Source organism: Danio aesculapii, chromosome 19 (assembly GCF_903798145.1).
Source record: "Danio aesculapii chromosome 19, fDanAes4.1, whole genome shotgun sequence".
Taxonomy (NCBI): domain Eukaryota; kingdom Metazoa; phylum Chordata; class Actinopteri; order Cypriniformes; family Danionidae; genus Danio; species Danio aesculapii.
Genome location: NC_079453.1, coordinates 34,195,441 through 34,219,534, shown reverse-complemented (window position 1 = coordinate 34,219,534; position 24,094 = coordinate 34,195,441). Strand labels below are relative to the sequence as shown.

The 24,094-nt window shown below is 35.6% G+C and overlaps 2 protein-coding genes across 2 annotated transcripts; both read right to left on the bottom strand.

The window, feature by feature from the left end:
* Positions 1–241: 241 nt before the first annotated feature.
* On the bottom strand, positions 242–6,789 carry si:ch211-215i13.3 (brain and acute leukemia cytoplasmic protein). The gene is made up of 3 exons (XM_056480375.1): positions 6,504–6,789; positions 4,570–4,679; positions 242–646 (listed from the first exon to the last, which is right to left on the bottom strand). The coding sequence occupies exons 1-3, from the start codon at positions 6,688–6,690 to the stop codon at positions 521–523; spliced, it is 423 nt and encodes a 140-aa protein (XP_056336350.1). The 5' UTR covers positions 6,691–6,789; the 3' UTR covers positions 242–520.
* A 1,622-nt stretch (positions 6,790–8,411) lies between these two features.
* atp6v1c1b (ATPase H+ transporting V1 subunit C1b) lies at positions 8,412–22,933 on the bottom strand. The gene is made up of 13 exons (XM_056480395.1): positions 22,770–22,933; positions 20,102–20,264; positions 19,943–20,010; positions 18,691–18,776; positions 17,829–17,923; positions 17,653–17,744; positions 17,462–17,560; positions 15,962–16,030; positions 13,644–13,736; positions 13,297–13,390; positions 13,014–13,111; positions 11,700–11,823; positions 8,412–9,016 (listed from the first exon to the last, which is right to left on the bottom strand). The coding sequence occupies exons 2-13, from the start codon at positions 20,231–20,233 to the stop codon at positions 8,921–8,923; spliced, it is 1,146 nt and encodes a 381-aa protein (XP_056336370.1). The 5' UTR covers positions 20,234–20,264; positions 22,770–22,933; the 3' UTR covers positions 8,412–8,920.
* Between the last annotated feature and the right edge of the window lie 1,161 nt (positions 22,934–24,094).

Here is a 24,094-nt window from a genome sequence, read left to right as displayed (position 1 = left end):
GACAGACACAGAAACAAATACTAATAAATACTAACATTTGAATAAATACTAATTAAAACAATATTATAAGTAATAGCTAAGTGACACTAAAATTATACCATGCCGAGCCAATGATTATCTTAAAAATAAATATTGTTTCATTTAATAGCAAAGTGCATATTTAAAATGCATACTGCAAATACTTAATGCGTAAATGCATATTTAGAAAATATATTTTTAAAAAATAAGATTAATGCTGCTATAATATTAACAACCAGATACATTTTTGATGGCAAATCTATAGGAGCCCGTCTTTTAAAAAATCAATGCTATCAGTATTCAAATTGCAGTGTAATTCTAAAAGCTATTATTAATTAACTGGTATGAGGATTTCTAGGTGTCACTACAGCCTATAATCTAGTTTTGCCATGCTAATGATCAGATGCAGCTATAGTCTAAGCATATATTATTAAGATGACATGTTCTAATTTCTCTCTGCAGCCTGTGATGTCTTATTAAGCCCGTAATTCTCCTCTGGGTTTCAGAGTGTATCCTCCGCAGCAGATTCTTTCCTCCACGGTTTCCTTGAGTGAGATGCAGTGTTAGATGAAACCCCCTCTAAAAGAGCTGTTCCCTCCTTCTGTGTTGTGCTCTTTGAGTCACTGATCTGCTGGCAAACACAAACAAGCTGTTACCATTTCAAAGGAAAAACAGGATGTATTATGGTCCCTTTCATAAAATGTCAAATAAATCTCTGGTGTGTCCCCTGAAAGTGTGTGAAGTTTCAGCTTCATATAGAAATACCCATCAGACTATTAATTATAGTTTGTCAAATTTTGAACCGATTATATTTGGGTCTGAGGAAAAACATGCCAAAACTACTTTATTGGCATGTCTGTTTAAATACAAATGAGGTGCTGCTTTCCATAAGAGGGTGTAGCCTTTACATCCAATTCTGACATTCCAGAAACAACAAAACAAGTGAATCTTACGCAGACAAAATGTCATCAGCAAAAAAACATCGACATGAAAACTCAAAAACACAATGTAACGCATGTTAAGTACACATGAAATCAAAACTAACCACATTGATTTGGTTAGCTCACATTGTTATATTTGTGGTGAACTATTCATCTGTACATGTCATTAAGAAAAAAAAGTTTGCCCTTGTATAAAATTGAAATCTGAAAATGCACTTCCTGTTTGTTTTCAGTTAAATTCTCAGATTATGTCTGTCTGAGCGTATTGGGCAGGGCTAACATACTTAACCACACCCCTCCAACTGTCAATTTTGACAAGAAACAGAAATGGTGAGGAGGAGGTGTCTGTTAGTTTGTAATAACTTTCACGAAACACTTTTCCCGATCAATGAAATGCCTACTTTACTACATCCAATCAGCTTGCGGTAGGAAAAAACAAGCCACACCCACTATTTTCTTATTTAATATTCTGTTTCACTAGGAACTGCGTCACAATCCAAAGAAAATAAATAAAAATCAGTCGCAGCTTCCTGTTCATGCAGACTTTAATGGCAAGCCGAACCTAAAGGCGAAGATAAAAGACTTTTATGCTGGGTTCACACCAAACGCGGAATTTAGTATTTGCGCAAGTACATTCCGGTACATTTCAAGTTAATGCAAATGTGAGAACCGAGGCAGATTTCCATCCCGCTGTGTGAATGACGAGGAATATGTAATGTATTTGCAGAGAACGTATGGAACCCAGGTGTCAACCCAGCCATGTTGGCCAATCAGAAAGGAGAAAACAGCGCGCACTCTGATGTCATGAGGCAAAAACTCTGGTTGTAGAGGTTTCAGAGAGTTTCGTTTTAGGTCATGTCCAGACGTTCATTGGTAGTTTTATAAACCGTTTTCCCGGCTTTCATTTAAAAACTTTTCAGAGGAAAATGCAAAAACACATTGTGATGCATATTAAGGGCAAGCCGAACCAACAGGTAGTGATAATGATATTTTTATGTTAGGTACACACCATACGGGGAATTAAGCATTTACACCAGTAAATTGCACAAAAATCAATGCAATCATGAGAACAGAGGTGGATTAGTGTCCCATGGGTGAACGACACAAATTATGCTATGCGTTTTCTGCGAATTTGTGGAATTTTGCCTCATTTTCAGTGTTTGATGTGAACCAAGCTGTGTTGGCCAATCAGATAAGAGAAACAGCACACACGCTGATGTCATGAGGCAAAATCTCCGCTGTATGTAGAGTTTTGGAAAATCTTTATCCTGGCTGGAGTTTTCAGAAAAGTTTGGTTTTGACAATGCATTTTTGTGTGGACAAACAGCCAAACCGCGTTTTTAAAATACCAGTGCCACTTCAATACTGCCGTTTTGAAAATACCTGTGCCTTAAGCCTTAATCTATGGTCATGTTAGGTATGCAAAATTCTGTCTAATGAGCCGAATCACTTTTAAGATGCTGATGACTGTTAAATGCATTAGCCCCACCTTGTGAAAAGAAAACAACTTTTCTATGTAACAACCAAATAACAACTTTTCATTTTCTGTCGGTCTTACACAATGTGAAAGTCAAGTTTTAAATAGGAAAATGATTTAAACTCAATCTGATTCAATGATTTATTAAAACTTAAAACTTAATTAAAACTCAACCATTTAACTCTATCGGACTTGTAAAATGAGCTTATTTCTTTAAAAAAACTAAAGTAGAGTTTTCTTTTATACTTGGGAAAAAATATTTCTATAATATATTTTCCCTACTGGAAAAAACTACATTTTAATAGTCTCAACTCTGCTATGTATTTTTGGCACATTTTCCATTAGGATTTATTGGTTAGGATTTATTGAACATGCTAACATGCAAATACACTCACCGGCTACTTTATTAGACACACCTGTCCAACTGCTCGTTAACGCAAATCACATGGCAGAAACTCAATGCATTTGAAGTTGCGGTCACACTGGGCTTTGTGTGTGTGAAATTCTGTCGTAAGGTGCTGCGAAAAGAGGCGGGATTAAACAAGATTATTAGATATAAAAAAAAAGCGAGCGATTGCTCTAAGTTTTTTAATTTCTGTCCAGAGAGGTCCTGTTTTGATCCTCGATTGGTCTCCTCAGTCAAGTGATGCGATTTCGCAGGTCAGAGTTCACCAAGCTTGAACTTTACACCGCAGCGAACTGCGAAACTTAACGCATGACCCTGTGTTTCCGGTCTGACACATTCGCGTGTGTATGAATGGAAGTCTATGGGAGGAAAAGTCTAGTGTGACCGCAGCTTAAGCATGTAGACACGGTCAAGACGATCTGCTGCAGTTCAAAACTGGGCATCAGAATGTGTAGGAAAGGTGATTTAAGTGACTTTGAATGTGGCATGGTTGTTGGTGCCAGACGGGCTGGTCTGAGTATTTCATAAACTGCTGATATACTGGAATTTTCCCAAACAACCATCTTTCGGGGTTACAGAGAACAATCCGAAAAAGAGAAAATATCCAGTGACTGGCAGTTCTGTGGGGGCATATGCCTTGTTGATGCAAGAGGTCAAAGGAGAATTGCCAGACTGAGCTAACAGAAAGGCAACAGTAACTCAAATAACCACTCGTTACAACCGAGGTCTGCAGAAGAGCATCTCTGAACACACAACATGTCCAACTTTGAGGCAGATAGGCTACAGCAGTAGAAGGCCACACTGGGTGCCACTCCTGTCAGCTAAGAACAGGAAACTGAGGCTACAATTCTCACAGGCTCACCAAAATTGGACAATAGAAGATTGGAAAAATGTTGCCTGTTCTGGTGAGTCTCGATTTCCAATGGTAGGGTCAGAATTTGTCGTCAACAACATAAAAGCATGGATCTATCCTGTCCTGACTTGTATTAACGGTTCAGGCTGGTGGTGGTGGTGTAATGATGTGGGGGATATTTTCTTGGCACACTTTGGACCCATTAGTACCAATTGGGCATCATGTCAACGCCACAGCCTACCTGAGTATTGTTGATGACAATGTCCATCTCTTTATGACCAGTGTACCAATCTTCTGATGGCTACTTCCCGCAGGATAACGCACCATATCATAAAGCGTGAATCATCTCAGACTGGTTTCTTGAACATGACAATGAGTTCACTGTACTCAAATGGCCTCCACCGTCACCAGACCTCAATCCAATAGAGCACCTTTGGGATGTGGTGGAATGGGAGATTCACATCATAGATATGCAGCCGACAAATCTGCAGCAACTGTGTGATGCTATCAAGTCATCAAGTCAATATGGACCAAAATCTCTGAGAATTATTTCCAGTACCTTGTTGAATCTATGCCACAAAAGATTAAGGCAATTCTGAAGGCAAAAGTGGGTCTAGTACCTAATAAAGTGGCCGGTGAGTGTAGATAGCAAAAACTTACCATCATAATTTCCCTTATATTCACAAAAGCCTTTGCAAATTCTATGATGGTTTCTAAAGTTTTCTTCAGCAGAGATGTTATTCAGACATTGGCCCAGCTGTTAGCAATGGCTCCATTAGCAAAACCCTGATGTTTAAAGCAATAAGCAGCTGAGGCTTTTGAGTGTGTCATGTTTCCTGAATATATGCCAGGTTTACTATTCAGTGACTCACACCTCATGACTGCAGGATGCTCTTTGATGGTTCGTGCTGGTGCTGGAAATCTGCTTCACACACTGAGTTCCTGCATTAACCATCCGTCTGCCTCTGACCTCCAATCCTCTACCTGAGGAGGAGATGACAATCTTATTTCACAATGGGCAGATAACAAAATTCACAGCATATTGTGATAATTCTGGAAGCTTCTTTAAAAGAACATTCACACCAAGGATGATGGTAAAAATCCCTCAAATCAGAGGATGATTGAATAAAAACGTTGACTAGTCAGAATCATCACTGCATTATAGCTATTATATAGCTTTATTTAGGCTCTGATTGACATCATCAGTTTCATGAACCAAAAGTCTATGGATTTAACGATGCATAATATTACAAATGGATGTCCTCTGGAATGTGAACCATTTAAATGGATAGTTCACTCAGAAAAATGTAACTTTATTCACCCTGAAGTGGTTCCAAATCTTTATGAGTTTGTTTTTTTTTTCTGTTGAACCTACACTCACCAGCCACTTTATTAGGTATACCTTACTAGTACCGGGTTGGACCAACTTTTGCCTTCAGAACTGCCTTAATCCTTCGTGGCATAGATTCAACAAGGTACTGGAAATATTCCTCAGAGATTTTGGTCCATATTGACATGATAGCATCACGCAGTTGCTGTAGATTTGTCAGCTGCACTTCCATGATGCGAATATCCCGTTCCACCACATCCCAACGGTGCTGTTTTGGATTAAGCTCTGGTGACTGTGGAGCCCATTTGAATCCAGTGAACTCATTGTCATGTTTAAGAAACCAGTCTGAGATGATTCATACTTTGTGATATGGTGCATTATCCTGCTGGAAGTAGCCATCAGAAGATGGGTACACTGTGGTCATAAAGAGATGGACATGGTCAGCAACAATACTCAGGTAGACTGTGGCATTGACACGATGCTCAATTGGTACTAATGGGCCCAAAGTGTGCCAAGAAAATATCCCCCACACCATTACACCACCACCAGCAGCCTGAACTATTGATAGAAGGCAGGATGGGTCCAGGCTTTCATGTTGTTGACACCAAATTCTGACCCTACCATCTGAATGTTGCAGCAGACATCGAGACCCATCAGACCAGGCAACTTTTTTCCAATCTTCTATTGTCCAATTGTGGTGAGGCTGTGCGAGTTGTAGCGTCAGTTTCCTGTTCTTAGCTGACAGAAGTGGCACCCGGTGTGGTCTTCTGCTGCTGTAGCCATCCGTGTCAAGGTTAGATGTGTTGTGCATTCAGAGATGCTCTTCTGCATACCTCTGTCATTTAAATCCCCATTCTGATGCTCAGTTTGAACTGCAGCAGATCGTCTTGACCATGTCTACATGCCTAAATGCACTGAGTTGCTGCCATGTGATAAAAAATTTGCGTTGGACAGGTGTACCTAATAAAGTGGCCGGTGGGTGTATAAGATATTTTGATTAAAGTTGGGACCCAGCAGACAAAAAAAAACTTTTTTTAGGATCCCCACATAAAAAAATACTATAGTATGTTATAGTATAAATAGCCAGTGTTTTGAATCATACTATATTAAACTGTAGTATACTGTATATGTTACAGCATTTGCATATTGTTAATGAATACTACATCATAATGTAATATTAACTATAGTGATCTAAAAAACTGTAATAAATACTGAAGTATACTTGAGTTTTTACTACAGTGATCTGTGGTGTCTTGTAGTATACCCTATAGCTGTACAGTAGTATAGTATTGGGTAATTTGTAGTATTACCACAGAAACAATTAACTTCACGTGTTCAAAAAATTATAGTATTACAAAAAAAATCTATAGCATACTACAGTATTTTTTAATAGTATTTTAACAATCAAGACTTTTTGCACTTAAGCCAGGCGGAGTATATGGTATATTATTACTTTTGGCACACAAAAACACACATACCTGACAGTTTTGCATTGTCTTTAATAAGATGGCCACATTCTCCACGGACAGCGCGGTTCTTGTACATCATCATGTCGTTTGGGATTTCAGCCTCAGTGTTGGTGAGCCATGTCGACTCGGTCTCTCTGGTCCAGCTCTCCTGATATCGCGGCTCAATAGCATCTGCTCGACTCCCTCCGCAGCCCATTGAAAGATGATGAAACGCTGCATGCGATAATCAATGATGCAGACGGGCGCGCGCCTTTATCTGCGTGTCCCGCGCGCGCAGCTGTGCATGAATAGCCGAGTGCATTTGCCAAACTTGAAATTTGTCATACTCTACGTCATTGAGGGCTGGTTACAGTTTATTTACTGGATAGTCAGTGGAGACCGGTCTATTGTTTACACCAAAACAAACAAGAAAGGAATGCGTTTTAGCCATTTTTAAATATAAATTATACCATACACATATAGTGCACAAAATGACACTATACATTATGTATACACTCACCGGCCACTTTTTTAGGTATACCTTAGTAGTACCGGGTTTGACCCTCTTTGCCTTCAGAACTGCCTTAATCCTTTGTGGCATAGATTCAACAAAGTACTGGAAATATTCCTCAGAGATTTTGGTCCATACTGACATGATAGCATCACACAGTTGCTGCAGAATTGTTGGCTGCACATCCATGATGCGAATCTCCCGTTCAACCACATCCCAAAGGTGCTCTTGAATTGAGCTCTGGTGACTGTGGAGGCCATTTGAGTACAGTGAACTCATTGTCATGTTCAAGAAACCAGATGGTTCGCACTTTATGACATGGCGTGTCATCCTGATGGAAGTAGCCACCAGAAGATAGGTACACTGTGGTCATAAATGGATGGACATGGTCAGCAACAATACTCGGGTAGACTGTGTCGTTGACACGATGCTCAATTGGTACTAATGGGTCCAAAGTGTGCCAAGAAAATATCCCCCACATCATTACACCACCAGCAGCAGCAACTGTTGATACAAGGCAGGATGGATCCATGCTTTCAAGTTGTTGGAGCCAAATTCTGACCCTATCATCCGAATGTCGCAGCAGAAATCGAGACTCATTAGACCAGGCAACATTTTCCTAATCTTCTATTCTCCGATTTTGGTGAGCCTGTGTGAATTGTAGCCTGTTTCCTGTTCTTAGCCAACAGGAGTGGCACCCGGTGTGGTCTTTTGCTGCTGTAGCCCATCCGCTTCAAGGTTGAACATGTTCTGTGTTCAGAGATGCTTTTCTGCATACTACGATTGCAACGAGTGGTTATTTGACTTACTGTTGCCTTTCAGTCAGCTCGAACCAGTCTGGCCATTCTCCTCTGACCTCTGGCATTATCAAGGCATTTGCACCCACAGAACTGCTGCTCACTGGATATTTTCTCTTTTTCAGACTATTCTCTGTAAACCCTAGAGTTGGTTGTGCGTGAAAATCCCACTAGATCAGCAGTTTCTGAAATACTCAGACCAGCCCATCTGCCACCAACAGCCATGCCACATTCAAAGTCTCTTAAATCACCTCTATTCTGATGCTGTTTGAACTGCAGAAGATCGTCTTGACCATGTCTACATGTCTATATGCATTAAGTTGCTGCCATGTGATTGACTGATTAGAAATTAGCGTTAACAAGCAGTTGGAGAGGTGTACCTAATAAAGAGACCAGTTAGTGGATAGATAGATAGATAGATAGATAGATAGATAGATAGATAGATAGATAGATAGATAGATAGATAGATAGATAGATAGATAGATAGATAGATAGATAGATAGATAGATAGATAGATAGATAGATAGATAGATAGATAGATAGATAGATAGATAGATAGATAGATAGATAGATAGATAGATAGATAGATAGATAGATAGATAGGCTATTTCTAAAATAAAATACACCAGATAATGTGCTATAACTTAAGTTTATTGACTTTGATTGGTCTTTACATTCAGCTTGTGGTCTTGTATTTCACCTTTGCCCAATGACAATATAAATACATTTAATCTCACAGTAGCACAAACACAAACAAACACAGTAGCTCTTCACACAACACAACTAGACATGATCACTGCATTACCCGCGCATGGCACAGAGTGAGCACCAACTGAAGATGAAAAACAACACCATGCACAACCATTACTGGCTCAGTGAACGAGGAGTGTTCAAAGTTGGACCTGACGTGCCCTCAAAAGGACAAATATTAAAGCCCTGAAAATCCTTCATCTGAAAACACATTAAATCAATAACACAGACAGAGAAATCCGACTCCTTCATTGAAAGTTGCTGGAATGATAAATAAATTAGACAGTGAGAGATTAGTAGTAGCTAAAGACAGAACGAACAATACGTGTTTACTAATAAATTATCAGGGTCAGTGTTGGTTAAAAAGGATGAAATGGTCAATTTGATGTCTATTTTAATTCGAGGAGATTGGCGTCGATCTTGTAATAAACGTATGGATAGTACTCCTGCTGGCTGAGATTCAGACCTGGGATGTCCACAGATCCCTAGAACACAATACAAATACAAAAAGCAGCTGATGAATTGCAACTAGATAAGTAAAGTTCGTAGACAAACTCTACGGTGTCTTGAGAAAGCCTCGTCTGAAAGTTTGAAGTAGTTTTAAATGAGTTCACACCTAGCTGATGATTGTAATAAAGCTTGTTTGGCATGCTGTCCTGGAAGAGAGCCCTGAGCTTATGAGATCCTCGAGCCCTAGCCTCCCTCCCGTTTGCAGGGCAAAAGGGGAGTTTGAGCTCAGGTAGATCTTGATGAACTCCCCCTGGCTTATTTCTAGCTAAATGGCGGATATGGAGGGCTGAGGAGAGGTGTACTCGCTAAGAGCTTGGCTATGATATCAATTTTGTGTGTTCAATTTACTTAGGTTGCGTGTTTTTGGACTGTGGGAGGAAACCGGAGAAACCGGAGAAAACCCACACGAACACGGGGAGTACGAGCAAACTCTGCACAGAAATGTCATCTGGTTTAGTCGGGACTTTAACCAGAGACATTCCTGCTGTGAGGCATCAGTGCTAATCACTGGGCTGCCGTGTCGCCCATCTTGAAAGGAGGGGGAGTAGGGTGGGAAGGGGGGGGAGGGTCTTCAAGACGAAGATATTGAGATAAGAAAACTGGTTATTTATAGTGAGTTAGGAAGCATCAGATTGGAGAATCAATCATGAGCTGATGCGGGAGCAGCTGAGAACAATCATAAGCACGTGATCCTCTCGAAATTAGTTTATAAATAAACTTCACAAATCATTGAAGTAGTTTTTAAAAAGTTTGAAACAGTCGGCATAGATCGATTTGTACATGTAGGCTAGCAGGTTTCTAGTATGGATTGGCATTTTTCTTGCTAGGTTGTTGATGGGGTGTTCTGAGTGGTGGTTAAGGTGTTGCTAGGGTGTTCTAAATTATTGTTAAAGTGTTGCTAGGGTGTTATGAGTGATTGCCAAGGAGTTGCTTGGGTGTTCTGAATTATTGCTAAGGTGTTGCTACGCGGTCGCTAAGGTGTTCTGAGTGGTTGATTAGCAGATGCTAAGGTGTTGCAATGCGGTTGCTAGGGTGTTCCAAGTAGTTGTTAAGGTGTTGCTAGGTGGTTGCTAAGTCATTGCTATGCGGTTGCTAGGGTGTTCTGAGTAGTTGCTAAGGTGTTGCTAGGGTGTTTTATGTGGTTGCTAAGGCATTGCTAGGCGGTTGCTAGGTTGTTCTGAGTGGTTGCTAAGGTGTTGCTAGGGTGTTCTAGGTGGTTACTAAGATGTTGCTAGGCGGTTGCTAAGGTGTTCTCAGTGGTTGCTAGGCAGTTGCTAACATAACTTACCATGGTTCTAGTATGAATTAGGTAAAGTCTAGATCGGATACGCGGCCGGCCTGAAGTGCAATATGCACATTAATATAGCAGCATTTTTTTATGACACTGTATAATTGTATAAATAATTAATACTTTTACAGTACTGTGACGGTTGGGTTTAGGGTGGGGGTGGGGATAGATGTTAATATAATACAATAAATGGAAAATTTTATAAATAATATAAATAAATCTTGTTAACTTCCGGCTGCATCCATATCCGATCTAGCAACAACCGCTTGTTGCTAGCATGTTTCTAGCATAAATTAGCATGTTGTTAACATGAATTTAGTATGAAATAGCATGTTGCCAGTGTGATTATTATATTGTTAATATGTATTAGTATGTCGTAGTATGTTTCTAGTGTAGATTAGTATATTGTTAGTATAGATTTGTATGATTCTAGTATGGATTAGTATGTTGCTAATATGATTAGCATGTTTCTAGCATGATAAGTATATTGTTAGTATGAATTGGTATGTTGTTAGTATGTCCAATGTAAAGTCAATGGCAGTTTTTTAAATGGAGTTTAGTCTGAGTTAAATGAGCCCAAACCTAAGTCTTTATGACAGTCTGGCGGAAAGTTATGAGGACAGAAATTTTGGTCCAATGTTAAGTCAATGGGACTTTTCCAAATTTTCCGGGTCAGTTTTCGAAATACTGTAAGTGGGATCAGTTGAAAAAGACATAGCAACTTAATTCAGTATAGTTTGGAGGTTTGTAGTTTGTAGTTTGAATGGTCTAGGAGGAGATGCGTTCTTAAAATAGTCTAAGAAGAAGAAGAAGAAGTTGATGTAGTATAACAGTATGTTGACTTTCTCAAGCCACCATAATTAATTGCATCCAAAATAAAAGTTTGCTTTGACATGATATGTGTGTGTGTATTATATTTATTTATTGCGTATATGTAATACACACACATACAAAAAATATATTTAAAAATATATACAAATCTGTACAAAACCGATTTTAGGCAAATATATTTAAATGTATAAATAATTTGTATCATATACATATATATTTTTTAGCTAAATATAAATAAACATTTTCCCAAATATATGCATGCATGTGCGTATTTATATATGCATAATAAATATACACAGAACACACACATATACTGTATTGTGTCAAAACAAATTTTTGTTTTGGAGGCGATTAATCACGATAAATTTTTTCCCAGCACTAAACATTTTATAACCGAACACCTATAATCAAACAGAAATGTATTCTTCAAAATGTAATATCTCCCAATTTCACAGTTTTTACTATATTTTTCAAATAAACATTGCCTTGTAACACAAATATATGACTTATTTCAGACTTTTGACTATACTGTAACTTACATCAATAACAGCAGCACTGCTGTCCAAGTGCTTGTAAAGATCCTTCAGAACTTCTCGCAGTTTCTTTACGTTCTTCTTGTTGGGCTGCAGCAGCATGGCCTGAAAATTGACTGGCAGTCCATACCTGGTAAATATAAACATGGACATCATATTTCTAACAGTATACATGAATTTTTCGGTTAAAAATTAAGGTAGGTAAGAGTTTGAAAAAAATGTTATGTGTGTAATATACAGTTGAAGTCAGAATTATTTGCCTTGCTGAATTATTAGAATTATTTAAATTCGTTGAAGAGAAATAAAAAAAAATTTCAACCCATTCCTAAACATAACAGTTTTACTAACTTATTTCTTTTATCTTTGCCCTGATGACACTACATGATATTTTACTAAATATTTTTCAACACACTAGTACTCAGCTTAATACACTTAATACATTCAATACATGCTCAATACATTACAGATATGCTCACTGAATACAAACCTAACAGATCACTCAGATCTTTAGGATCAAATAAATGAGAAAATTAATTCATTTTAATTCTTTTAATTTTTATTTTCTTGTTTCTTTTATTCCTGTTTATGTGAAGCACTTTGAATTACCATTGTTTATGAAATATGCTATTTAAATAAACTTGCCTTGCCTTAAAGTGCAATTTAAAGGCTTAACTAGGTTAATTAGGTAAGTTGGGGTAATTAGGCAGGTCATTGTATAACAATGGTTTGTTCTGTAGACAATCAAAAATAAATACATAGCTTAAGTGGGCTAATAATATTGAGCTTAAAATGGTTTTTAAAAAAACTGCTTTCATTCTAGCCAAAATAAAATAAATAAGCCTTTCTCCAGAAGAAAAAATATTATTAGACATACTGTGAAAAATCCCTTTCTCTGTTAAACATCATTTGGGAAATATTTAAAAAAGAAAAAAATTCTCAGGAGGGGTAATAATTTTGACTTCAATTGTACGTCTATCCTATAATATATGTCTTATCCTATAAATATTTTCCAAATATAAAAAAAAAATATTGTAATTTTTCGTTTTTTTTGTAAAGAAAAAACAATTAAGCAGAATAACAAATGTTTTTATTTGGATTTCTTTTAAAAATCTGTGTTAATCTAACAAAAAAAGCTCTCACTCCATTTAAGTATAATAAAAATGCTTTGAATGACAAAATTTAATTTTAAATTCGGAAGAAATGCCATCAGTAATAGTAGAAGTACTCAAACACAAAACTTTTAATCATAAGTACAAAGTATTTTTACTATTTAATATTTTTTTCCATGACTGTATCAATTAATTATACTCTAAACTGTACCTTAAGACCGACTCTGTGAAAACCCGCAGTGCCTTGATGTGTATCCATGCGATGAAAGCCTCGCTGAAGTTTACTTTCAGCCAACGCACCAAAGGACCCTGAAGTGCAGAAGCAGATTGATCACGGTTACCATTACTCACTTTTTTCTCTTTCCCCTTACATTAAATGAAAGCTAATCGAGGCTCCCGGGGGTCTTTCAAGCTGCCTGTGATTTTGAGGTTCCTCATCAACATCATTGTGAAAGATTTCATATAATGTTCAACATAGACAGCTGCACACATACAAACTGCTTTTTCTTGTCGGTGGAGAGGCGCGTCATCTCCTCTTTGTCTGCTTTCATCTCCTCTTCATTGTAGAGAAAATCGCGCACCATGAACCTGAAAATAAATATATAAATCAGACACGTCAGGTCAGTTTCTCTTTGATTTCACTGAAAGACATCAGAATAATGGACAGGCCTTCTTTTGTTTATACTAAAAATAATAGATATTAATTGTTATCGCCATACTTCCCCAGTTGATTGATTGATTGCATTCATTCATTTTCCTCACACTTTCATAGCAAAAAGGTTTTACAACTTATTTTAACTCCATTTGAACTTTTAAGCACTGCAAGGCTTCAGAGACTCACTTGTTCTCTCGTGCTTGTTGTTTGAAGTCATCAATGGCCTTCGTGAAGAGCGTGACACTAAACAACCCACTTTCTTGGTCTTCGAATAAAAGCCTAACAGAAAAGCAGATTAAAACTCATTATGAAAAATCTGCGTTTGTCTCTCATTCAACTGAATACAAAGAAATAAGCTGCTATGGGCATATAAACACATCTGAACGAGGACAATGAAAAGCTAAAACTTGTATAGGCCTCTTCACCATACTTAATATACCTCTATTGAGTTTCAAAGGCGTCATGAACCACTTATTTTTACTGAATTGTTTTCTTCACTTATAATGTCATCAACATTTTTCTGATGAAATTTTCGCCACACTTTTTTTTTCTGGGTTTTCACCTTTATTTGAGAGGACAGTAGAGAGTATTGACAGGAAAGCATGAGGAGTAGAGAGAGGGGAAGGATCGGCATAGGACCGCGAGGCAGAATCGAACTCGGGTCGCCGTAAGCACCGGAGTGCATGTGTCGACGCACTAACCACTACACCACTGGCGCCGACTTTTTAACACTGATTCTAATTTTAGATCCCAAAGTTCGAAAGCATTACTGTGTGCCAACCGATATAAACTTCTGTATGCTTGACAGCCAACATGTTGTGACTGTTTTGAGGTCAGAACGTTCTGTAACGACAGACAAAGCAAAACCAACCTTGTTGCTTTTGTGAAGCAACATTACTTAAGGATACAATATAGTCAGAACCACATTGTCTTTTACTTTTAATAACTCTCCAAATCAAGTATTAAATTGTGGCTTGTCTATAAACGGTGCATTGTTTAATTCATTTTACTTTAGATCCAAGTTCTTACTGAAAGAGTCTCGGTATTCATAAAAAATTATATTTTACATATAAATTATATTTTTATATATTATATATATAAAAAATTAACCATTGCTGATAACCATGTTCACTAAAAACAATTATATAGATATTTTCTAATGCTGGGATGAGAAAGAAGCCAACGCAATGTTTCTAGATGTCTTCAGAACATCTTAATGGTTTGGGTTTTTTGCATATAGAGCAGTGTTTTGCCTCGTTACTTATTAAAGTGTAAATTGGTAGGCGGAGCTAAGCAGGCAGTGATGTGGAAGCAGGCATTGATCTTCTTCTGCAGAGGCGGGGTTTAACCACACTATTCATTAATAAAGTGACACATTCCTTAACCTGTCGATTTGGCAAAGTGGCTGCAATATGAGTAGTTTTTAAACTTCGATACAAAGTTGTGAGTTCTGAAACTGACAGGATGGTTTTGATCTAATATAAGTCAAGGAGTCAAAAGATCAAGGAAATTCCGATTTCTCATTTCATGACCCCTTTAAAGGCAAAAAGTTCTGGAAATACTCAGAGTTGCTCTCAAATTTATTGCAATTCTTAATAAGGTCTTAGAAATATTCTCTGCTCTGAATGATGTCGAATGAAGATTTCTTGGTTTTCATGGTTAAGTTGATTATTTCAAATAGGTTTAATATTTTGTTTTCTGAAACCTCATAATCCAGTTAAACTCCTGTATTGCACTCTTAAAAAAATAAAGGTTCTTCCTTTTGCTATCTAGGGTTCCATACAGAAACTCTAACGTCCATAGAACAGTAATAAATGGTTATTTAATAAAAAATTGAAATTAGTTTTTTTTTATGTTAGTATCACTATTGGTAGATTTTAAGGATATCTATAAGCTAATGTGCTTTAAAACAGTGACAAAATTCACGTTTAGAAGATATAAAACTGATATAAACATGTAAGGTTTGTAGTTTGCCCACCTGAATGGATCAACGGTCTTTTTCATGTCCCCTCATCCTTCAGTTTCTCATTAAATCTTGACCAATCAAATGCTCTCTAGTATCTAACATGCCCCGCCTCCTACAAGACGCTTTACATTTAATGCGCTTGAGCTCAACCACTCTCACTGGCAGAGCGGTGGTAAAGCAAAATGCTATTGGCTGTTTTATAAAAAGGGGAGGAGCTACACTTTATTCCACCTTCTCTTCGTGTTTTGCTTGAGATGATGTCAAACATGGAATAAAAATGCACATTTCAAAGCACTTCACAGGACCTTTAAATCATTCAAAATAATGTTCTTCAACTAAATGGTTCCTTTTAGAGTACTTAATACAGTATCTATAGAGAACCCAAAATGGCTCTACTATGGCATCGCTCTGAAAACTTTTTAATCTTTATCTTTAAAAGTGTGTCACAGCAGTAAGAGAAACACTGTCTGCCCAAGCTCAAACGTGCACAAAAGAGCCAAGCATGATGTTAGGTTACAGACACACCAAGTTTACTCACTTTGTTGATCTTGGAACGACCATTTCAGAAAGAGTTTCATACGTCTTCTGCCACTCGGGATAGTTTGTCCTTTTTGGGGTAATAAAACAGAGAAAAGAGGCAATAACGACAGTATAAAGGCAGTTTAACAAATAAAGGGACAGTTCACCCTATAAATGAATCTCCCAAATGTAATTCCAACCCTGTCTTACTTCATTTCCTCTCTGGGATATAAAAAAGGTATTTTGAATCACATTAGTACGAAACTAAGACAACAAAGTCAGTTCCCATCGACTACTGTATTCTGTCCACACTATGAAAGTCTGGATCGACTTAAGAATGGCATTTCAAACTGTTTTATTACAAACATTATCCAAAATATTGTTGTTGTTTTATTTTCCACAAAAGAAACAGTCATGATAATGTTTTAATTAATGGCCAGTTTCTTGTACAGACCAATTGTTTTACTTCATAAGATCTCGATGTATGATTAACAGCCTTAAGTACTAATTTTGTTTAGATTTGTGTTTTGATTGTTTTTTGACCCTCAAAGTGCCAGTAGTCATTAACTTGCATTTCTCGAATCAACAAAGGACCAACTTTTCTTTAATGTTCTAGTGATGGAAAGTCACAAACATCTTAGATGACCTGAAGTCGTTCAAATTTACAGTTAATTATTTTTTTTATTTAATAGATGGGTGCTGTTTACTTTCATAATATAAACAAGATATGCAGTTGAAGTCAGAATTTTTAGCCCGCCTGAATTATTAGCACCCCTGTTTATTTTTTTCTCCAATTTCTGTTTAATGGAGAGAATATTTTTTCAACACATTTCCAAACATAATAGTTCTAATAACTCATTTCTAATAACTGATTTATTTTATCTGCCATGATAACTTATATTAATATTTGATTAGATATTTTTCAAGACACTTCTATACAGCTTAAAGTGACATTTAAAGGCTTAACAGGGTTAATTAGGTTAACTAGCCAGGTTAGGGTAAATAGGCAAGTTATTGTATAATGATGGTTTGCTCTGTAGACTATCAGAAAAAATATCTGGCTTAAAGAGGTTAATAATTTTTACCTTAAAATAGTTTTAAAAAACTCATTTTTTCTAGCTGAAATAAAACAAATAAACTTTCACCAGAAGAAAAAAATATTATCAGACCTACTGTGAAAATTTCCTAGCTTTGTTAAACATAATTTGGGAAATATTTAAACAGGAAAAAATTCAAAGGGGGGCTAATAATTCTGACTTCAACTATTGTCGAATATCTTGTCAATATCAGTCAAATATGTTAAATATCTTCAAATATCGATGGATTTGCTCTTCAGTGTTTGGACTTTCATCAGTGAATCTTAAACTACACTGAACTGAACTAAACTTCAACTCTGAAAACTGGACTGATGCAGTTTAAATTTACTAGATCATCTATATTAAGCTGCTTTGACACAATCTAAAGTGTAAAAGCGCTATAGAAATAAAGATGAATTGAAATGAAATGTAAAATGACTTACTTTGGAACGATTACAAGAAGAGTAGTCAGATATTCAGAGTCCAGCACAAAATCTTCCTTCTTGACTATATCGGCCAAACTCCTAGTCAAAAGACTCCCTCTAGTGGACAAGACATGTTATTACTTGATATGATTTAAAACATCATTAAATGTTGCAAGTAAATAGAAAATATAAAAGTCCCTCAGACTTACACATTCTTTCTCTCCAGGCTCTGCAGGCTGCCCTTTAGGCTATTATAGGCTGAAGCTCTGGCTTTAAGATCATTGTCAATCTGAGTCACTTGCTAATGACAAAAGCAAAGCATGTAATTTAACTAATGAAAGATCAATCTCCATGTTATAAACATAAAGATTTTAACATGCCTAACCTTGGACATGATCTCCGAGATGCTCTTAAGGGACTGTTTTATGGGATACTTGGCCATATCCCACTGGAACCGGGTAATATATGTAACCAGATCAACTGTGGAAATGATAATTACTTTTATTTATATTACTATAAAAATAACATTACGTACAAGAACATAAAATTATGAATAACAAGACTATGAGCAACTAGGATTTCATATAGTCAAAGACAAGCATCAAATGAATTGTAATAAGCTTTACTTATTATGTTTTTTTATAGATTATAATATGCAAATGACAAAAAGAAACGATGACTATCATACATATGATTCAGGAAGGACACACATTAATATGTAATGTAGTGTAAATAGTGTTTATAACAAAAATTTGTGAAGTATTTTTAGAAAAATAAATATTTGTTTTAATAAATAATAATACTTTTAATACTTTACACTTTGCTAATCTCCTTCAAAACACTGCTTTTTGCACTCATTTTTAATCATTTAAAATATAATAAACTTAGCATGATCATTTATTATTTTAGATTTTTTAATTACTATTGGTTAAACTATCCATGTTTTTTACATTTGTATAAATATGTCTGTTGTTCTGAATAACAATGTAACATGATTTTTATATATTATTATTATTATTATTATGTACCCATTGTTTGACATTTTATTTTTCAAAAAAGATTTAATACATTAAAACATTGAAAAAATAAAACATAAATTTGCATTTAATGCGCTTTTAATGTTTTTAAATTCACTTCTGTGCATTTAATTTGATGGAATGTCTCATCGATGACCCATAAATGTTAGTTTTAGATTACTACCTATAAAATATAATGTTTATGTGATGCATGTATTTACTCTCACTTGCCTCCATTGGCCAACAGATTCTCCTGGACTTTATCTCGACTGTCCTCTAACACATCGGTCATGTACTGGGCAACTTTCTTCACCACACTAGAAATAATTAAAAACACACCAACAGCACAAATATAAATATACAATTGAAGTCAAATTTATTCACCCTCTTGTGATTTTTTTTTCTTTTTCCAATATTTCCCAAATTCTGCTTAACAGAGCAAGGAATTTTTCACAGTATTTCCTAAACTCTCAGAAAAAAACCACCCGAACTCCCCTGTACTGGGCCTGTACTGTCATCATGGCAAAGATTAAATAAATCAGTTATTAGAAATTAGTTAATAAAACTATTATGTTTAGAAATGCGTTAAGAAAAACCTTTTTTTTTCCTTAAACAGAAGTTGGGACGAAATATACAGGGGGGCTAATAATTGTGACTTCAACTGTATATAAAACTGTATTTAGAGAACTACACTCTTAAAAAGAAGCGACCTCTGGCTTTGCTCCTTCGTATCTGCTCTCACTTCTGCAGATTTATGTGCCCTCCAGAAACTTGCGTTCTGTGAATGAACGTCGCCTCGTTGTTCCATCCCTAAGAGGGAAGAAATCACTTTCCCGAATTCTCGCATTCAATCTGCCCAGTTGGTGGAATGAACTCCCTAACTACATCAGAACAGCAGAGTCACTTGCTGTCTTCAAGAAATAACTAAAAACTCAACTGTTTAGTCTCCACTTTCCTTCCTAATCTGTAACTGCCTCTCTGGACTTTACACACCTGAAACTTGTCTATAGCACTTATTCACTGCTGCTCTTATAGTTGTGTCAATTGCTTCCTTGTCCTCATTTGTAAGTCGCTTTGGATAAAAGCGTCTGCTAAATTACTAAATGTAAATGTAAAAATAATAACGTTAAAAGGGGGTTTTGCAGTGATGCCATAGAAGAACCATTTTGGTTCCCGAAAGAACTTTCCAGCGTACACTTCTTCAAATTACCATTTTTTTTCTAAGTGAGAAGAAAATGAAGGATCTAAAGTGCATTTTTGCACTATAAAAAATCATTTGTGGAATGGAAAGTTTCTTTCCATGTTTAAGGTTCATCATAGCTGGTTTGTTTTGTTTAATAAAAGAACCATTATTTTTAAGATTGTATAATTTGTGACAAGCTTAAAAACAGCATGAAGGGACTTTTATGAACTTTAAGAATGTACTATGAGGTTGTGTCGTTGATTGTAAACAAAACACAAGACAAAAATAAAAAAATGGAACCTCTCCACGAAAGAGTCCAATTTGGCAAGCTCATCTGACAGCCCTACGAGGACATCCAGAGTTCCAACCTGTTGAGAAACACTAAAACTGATTAGACATGAGAAATGCCAGATATGTCTAGTAAATAAACCAGTGTTGTAAATGAAGAAGGGGATTTACTTTGAGTTCAGGGATGTTGAACTTGTTGTTAGTGGACAGGTTGTTGGACTCAGCTGTGGCCATGTTCATCTTGTCCCATGTCTGCTGACAGGTCTTGTCTCCAGGAGCAGAGATCAACCAGAACTCTGTCATGATGACGGCTCAGATGGTCACAGAAAAGGTCCTAAAAAGATGGAGATTGAATTGTGCGAGCAGACGAGAAAGACACAATCTTGACAACACATACAGTGCTTAACATACAAGTACACATCTCACAAATCTCTCTTTTAAATTAATATTTTAATAGGAAGCTATACAATATTACATTTGTGCATATACATTAGATTAGTCAGTACTGAAGCCAAATCTGGAGCTTATCTAGCAAAATAACTTACGATAACAGTTTAAAAACTAGTACACGCAAATTTATATGTTATAGAAAAATATTAGATTAAAAAAAAAATTTTTTTTGAAATTTTGTAGGTTCTAATTTTTTAATAAAAATATATATTTTTTTAATTTGTAATTTGTAATATATCTGTTTAATAAATCTGTTTTGTTTAAATGCACCAAAATACATTGCCTATATTCACTGAGAAATGGATAAAAATATTCATTTTCAAAATAGTGTGTACTCGGTTATGCTGAGCACTGTATAATATGTTCTGACCTGAAAGAGATACTTCTGAAAAGTGCAGTTTTTTATAAGGGAGCAAACTCTGCAAGTGTTTTGACCGCAAGATACACTTTTTTACAAGGAGATATAATTAGCCTACTTTTTCTTAATTAACATTTTGAGTCATCCGGAATCTGGGTATGTGTTGAGTACTTTTAGCTGTCAAAAATAATTCATGTTAAATTACATATTATTAAGTTACAGCAGGGAAAATGAGTATTGAACATGTCACCATTTTTCCCAGAACACATATTTCTAAAGGTGCTGTTGACTTGAAATTGTTCCCCTGAATGTTGGTAACAACCAAAGAAATCCATATATGCAAAGAAAATTTAGTTTAAATTTAGTTTACAAATTAATTTATGTGTAATAAAATGAAATGACAAAGGAAAACAGTATTGAACACATTAAGAAAGGGAGGTGTAGAAAGGCAGTGAAAGCCTAGACAACAACTGAAATATCTCAGTAGTCCTTCAGCAACCCTCTGCCCTTCGTCTTCTTAAATTAATATTAGCTGCTTCAGTCCAACATCTACATTATCAGGATGATAAAGATGAAATCAGGGTGGACATTTCAGCAAGACAATGATCCAAAACACAACCAAGGAAACTCTCAAATGCTTTCAGGAGAAAGAAAATCCAGCTGGAGAATGGCCTAATCAATAACCTGACTTTAATCCAATATAAAATAAAAAATAAAGATCAGATTTGATAGACGAGACCCACAGAACCATCATCAATTTTACACTCAGTTAAAGTCTGTAAAAAAACTCACACCTGAGCAATTAATGTGACTTCATTCTCCATAAAAGAGGGCGTCTTTAAGCTTCCATCACCAAAATAGCCTTTTATATAAAGTATTAAACACCGTTAAGTAGTTCAGAACTTTCTCCTTTGGTCTTTACATTGTTATTACATGTAACTCGTTTTTTAGATTTTTTTGGTTTTGTTTTATTATTATGTTCGTATAGTTTGAGTTTTTTCCAAAATCTGGTTCAATTCCATGTCAACAGCTCCTTTAGAAATATTATTCCAGGAAAAAACACGACATGTTCAATACTTATTTTCCTCACAGTACTTAGGTGTAAAAAAAAAAAAACTTTTACAAAATGTTTTAGGCTTTTGAATTTTGTTGATGATCCACTGTATGAAAAACTTCTCATTTTGCATTTTTAAATATTCAGTTTATTTAAGTGTTAAATTTATTTTTTTATTCATTTTCCTCTGAAACCTGCATGTGTGTGTGTGTGTGTGTAGTACTTGTAAATGTCAAAATATATATATTGTTAAATGATCTATTATTAAGTTATATTGGTGTCAGAAAACTTTTATTAATTATTGTTAGCCTTCAGAATTTTGTTGACGAACCCCTGTGTGAAAGACTTATAATTCGTCATTTAAAAAAAAGTTTATGCAATTGTTCCACAATTATTGTATTTCATTAAACTGGACAACTGTCAGGCAATCATGAGTTGTACATTTAAAAAAGTTAAATTAAATTCCATTAATTTCAGTGAGGTTAATACTGGTTATTATTAGAATAAATATTTACAATTACACTTTTGTAGTTTGATATTTCAAATAGTTTCTTGTCCTTTTAATTAAACCCTAAAAATGGTAAATCCCAAATACAGTAAAAATAATTAAATTTGTCAAAACATGGTATATACCTTATCGTACATGCACACACATTATTAATGTATCGTGGGGGGTTAACTATAATGGTAAATACATTGTGGAGGTCCTTTGAAGGTTGGTCATATGACCAAATTCACACTTCTCCATTTCATTCCATTAAATATCCAGTCACGAGCAATATAACTCATAGCTCCATCATGTCCTGCTTTAAATAGTATATACACATTTACATTTTACAGACAACATTTCTGATCATTGGCATGGTATATGTATACGTGACAAATTAAATGCGTTTCTTTAAGTCTGTAAATATTGAATGAGCAGCGTTTACGACTGTCACGACTATGATATTTAGGTCATTTTTGGCGTTACTTACCGATGTGATGAGTCAGCCAAGTACACTACAAGATAATCAGCTAAACCTGCAAAGTATTTTATACAAACATCGTTGAAAGCACAGTTAATTGAGCCGCTGTGCTGAAAACCCGTCAAACAGCATCACACTCCTAGTCAGCTGATCGGAGGCGGTTTGTGTTTCGTTCAGTTGACAGCTGCGTTCAGGATGCGCAGAGCGGACGGTTCTTCCAGTTGAACTGCATACACATTGCCTATAGTCCGTTGAAATTTGCTTGCTAAGCCACTATTTAATCTTCAAATAACACACGGGTTATATGGGTCAGAGACGGAAATGTTTTTTTAAATGATTTAAACGTGAAATAATATAATTGTGATAGCATATATTCCATGATTTACAGTATATGGTCAGGCATATTTACAACAGTGCAGTGACTAAAGAAAATTGTCATTTTAAATCTTTATACTTTGCCGCTATTTCAAACCTTATCAGCAATCATCAGCAAGTCTTTTTTAAATTATTGAAATAAATTTCAGTTTGATTGCTAATTACTTTAGAAATTAAATAAAGTTACAATAATACATGTTTGATCAACAGGTATTGATTTTTGCATAATTATGGCTGTTACGCAATATTTTCAGTATTTCTTCACTATTTTGCCATTTTTTTTACACAAGCTATTTAAAAGAAATCACAAATTTAATTTGCTTTTCGTGTAGGCATCTAAACCTTTTTTTTTTTGTCATTTAATGCAGAAACAATCATTTATTTAATATGTTTACAAAAAATATCTATAAAATACAAATTATGAGAAGGAAGTTTATAATCAACATGCAGCTGAGTATTTTAGAAAATTGAGCCGATGCCCTTTTTTGAGAGAAAGTGCCTTTATTCTGGGGAGGTTGTGTTATAATAAATTAAATTATGTATATTTGTGTTTGTGGACTACTTTTGGACAGATTCCAAAGACAATTATAGTATCTCAACTATGATAGACATGCATGCACACACAGCCAAACAAAACAGAAATATGGTGCACAGCCAATAAAGTATGGCTGTACTCACAAAATTTGAATGATGTCCTCATCTGTCATCGGAGGATACAGAGAGAGAGTAACAATTTTTATATCTGTATTCAATTGAGCTTAGGTGTGTGAGTTGTGAGAATTTTTTACTTTTTTTTTTTTTTTTTACATATTTTACATATTTACATTTTTACATGTGTGCTGCACAGTTTTGTTTAAGAGTATTAATTTATTAACTATTTAGTGGTTTGTCAGAATGTGATTTTTAGAAATGAAACAAAGATGGTAATTCAGAAAAGCTCCAATGGGGTATGGGGACTT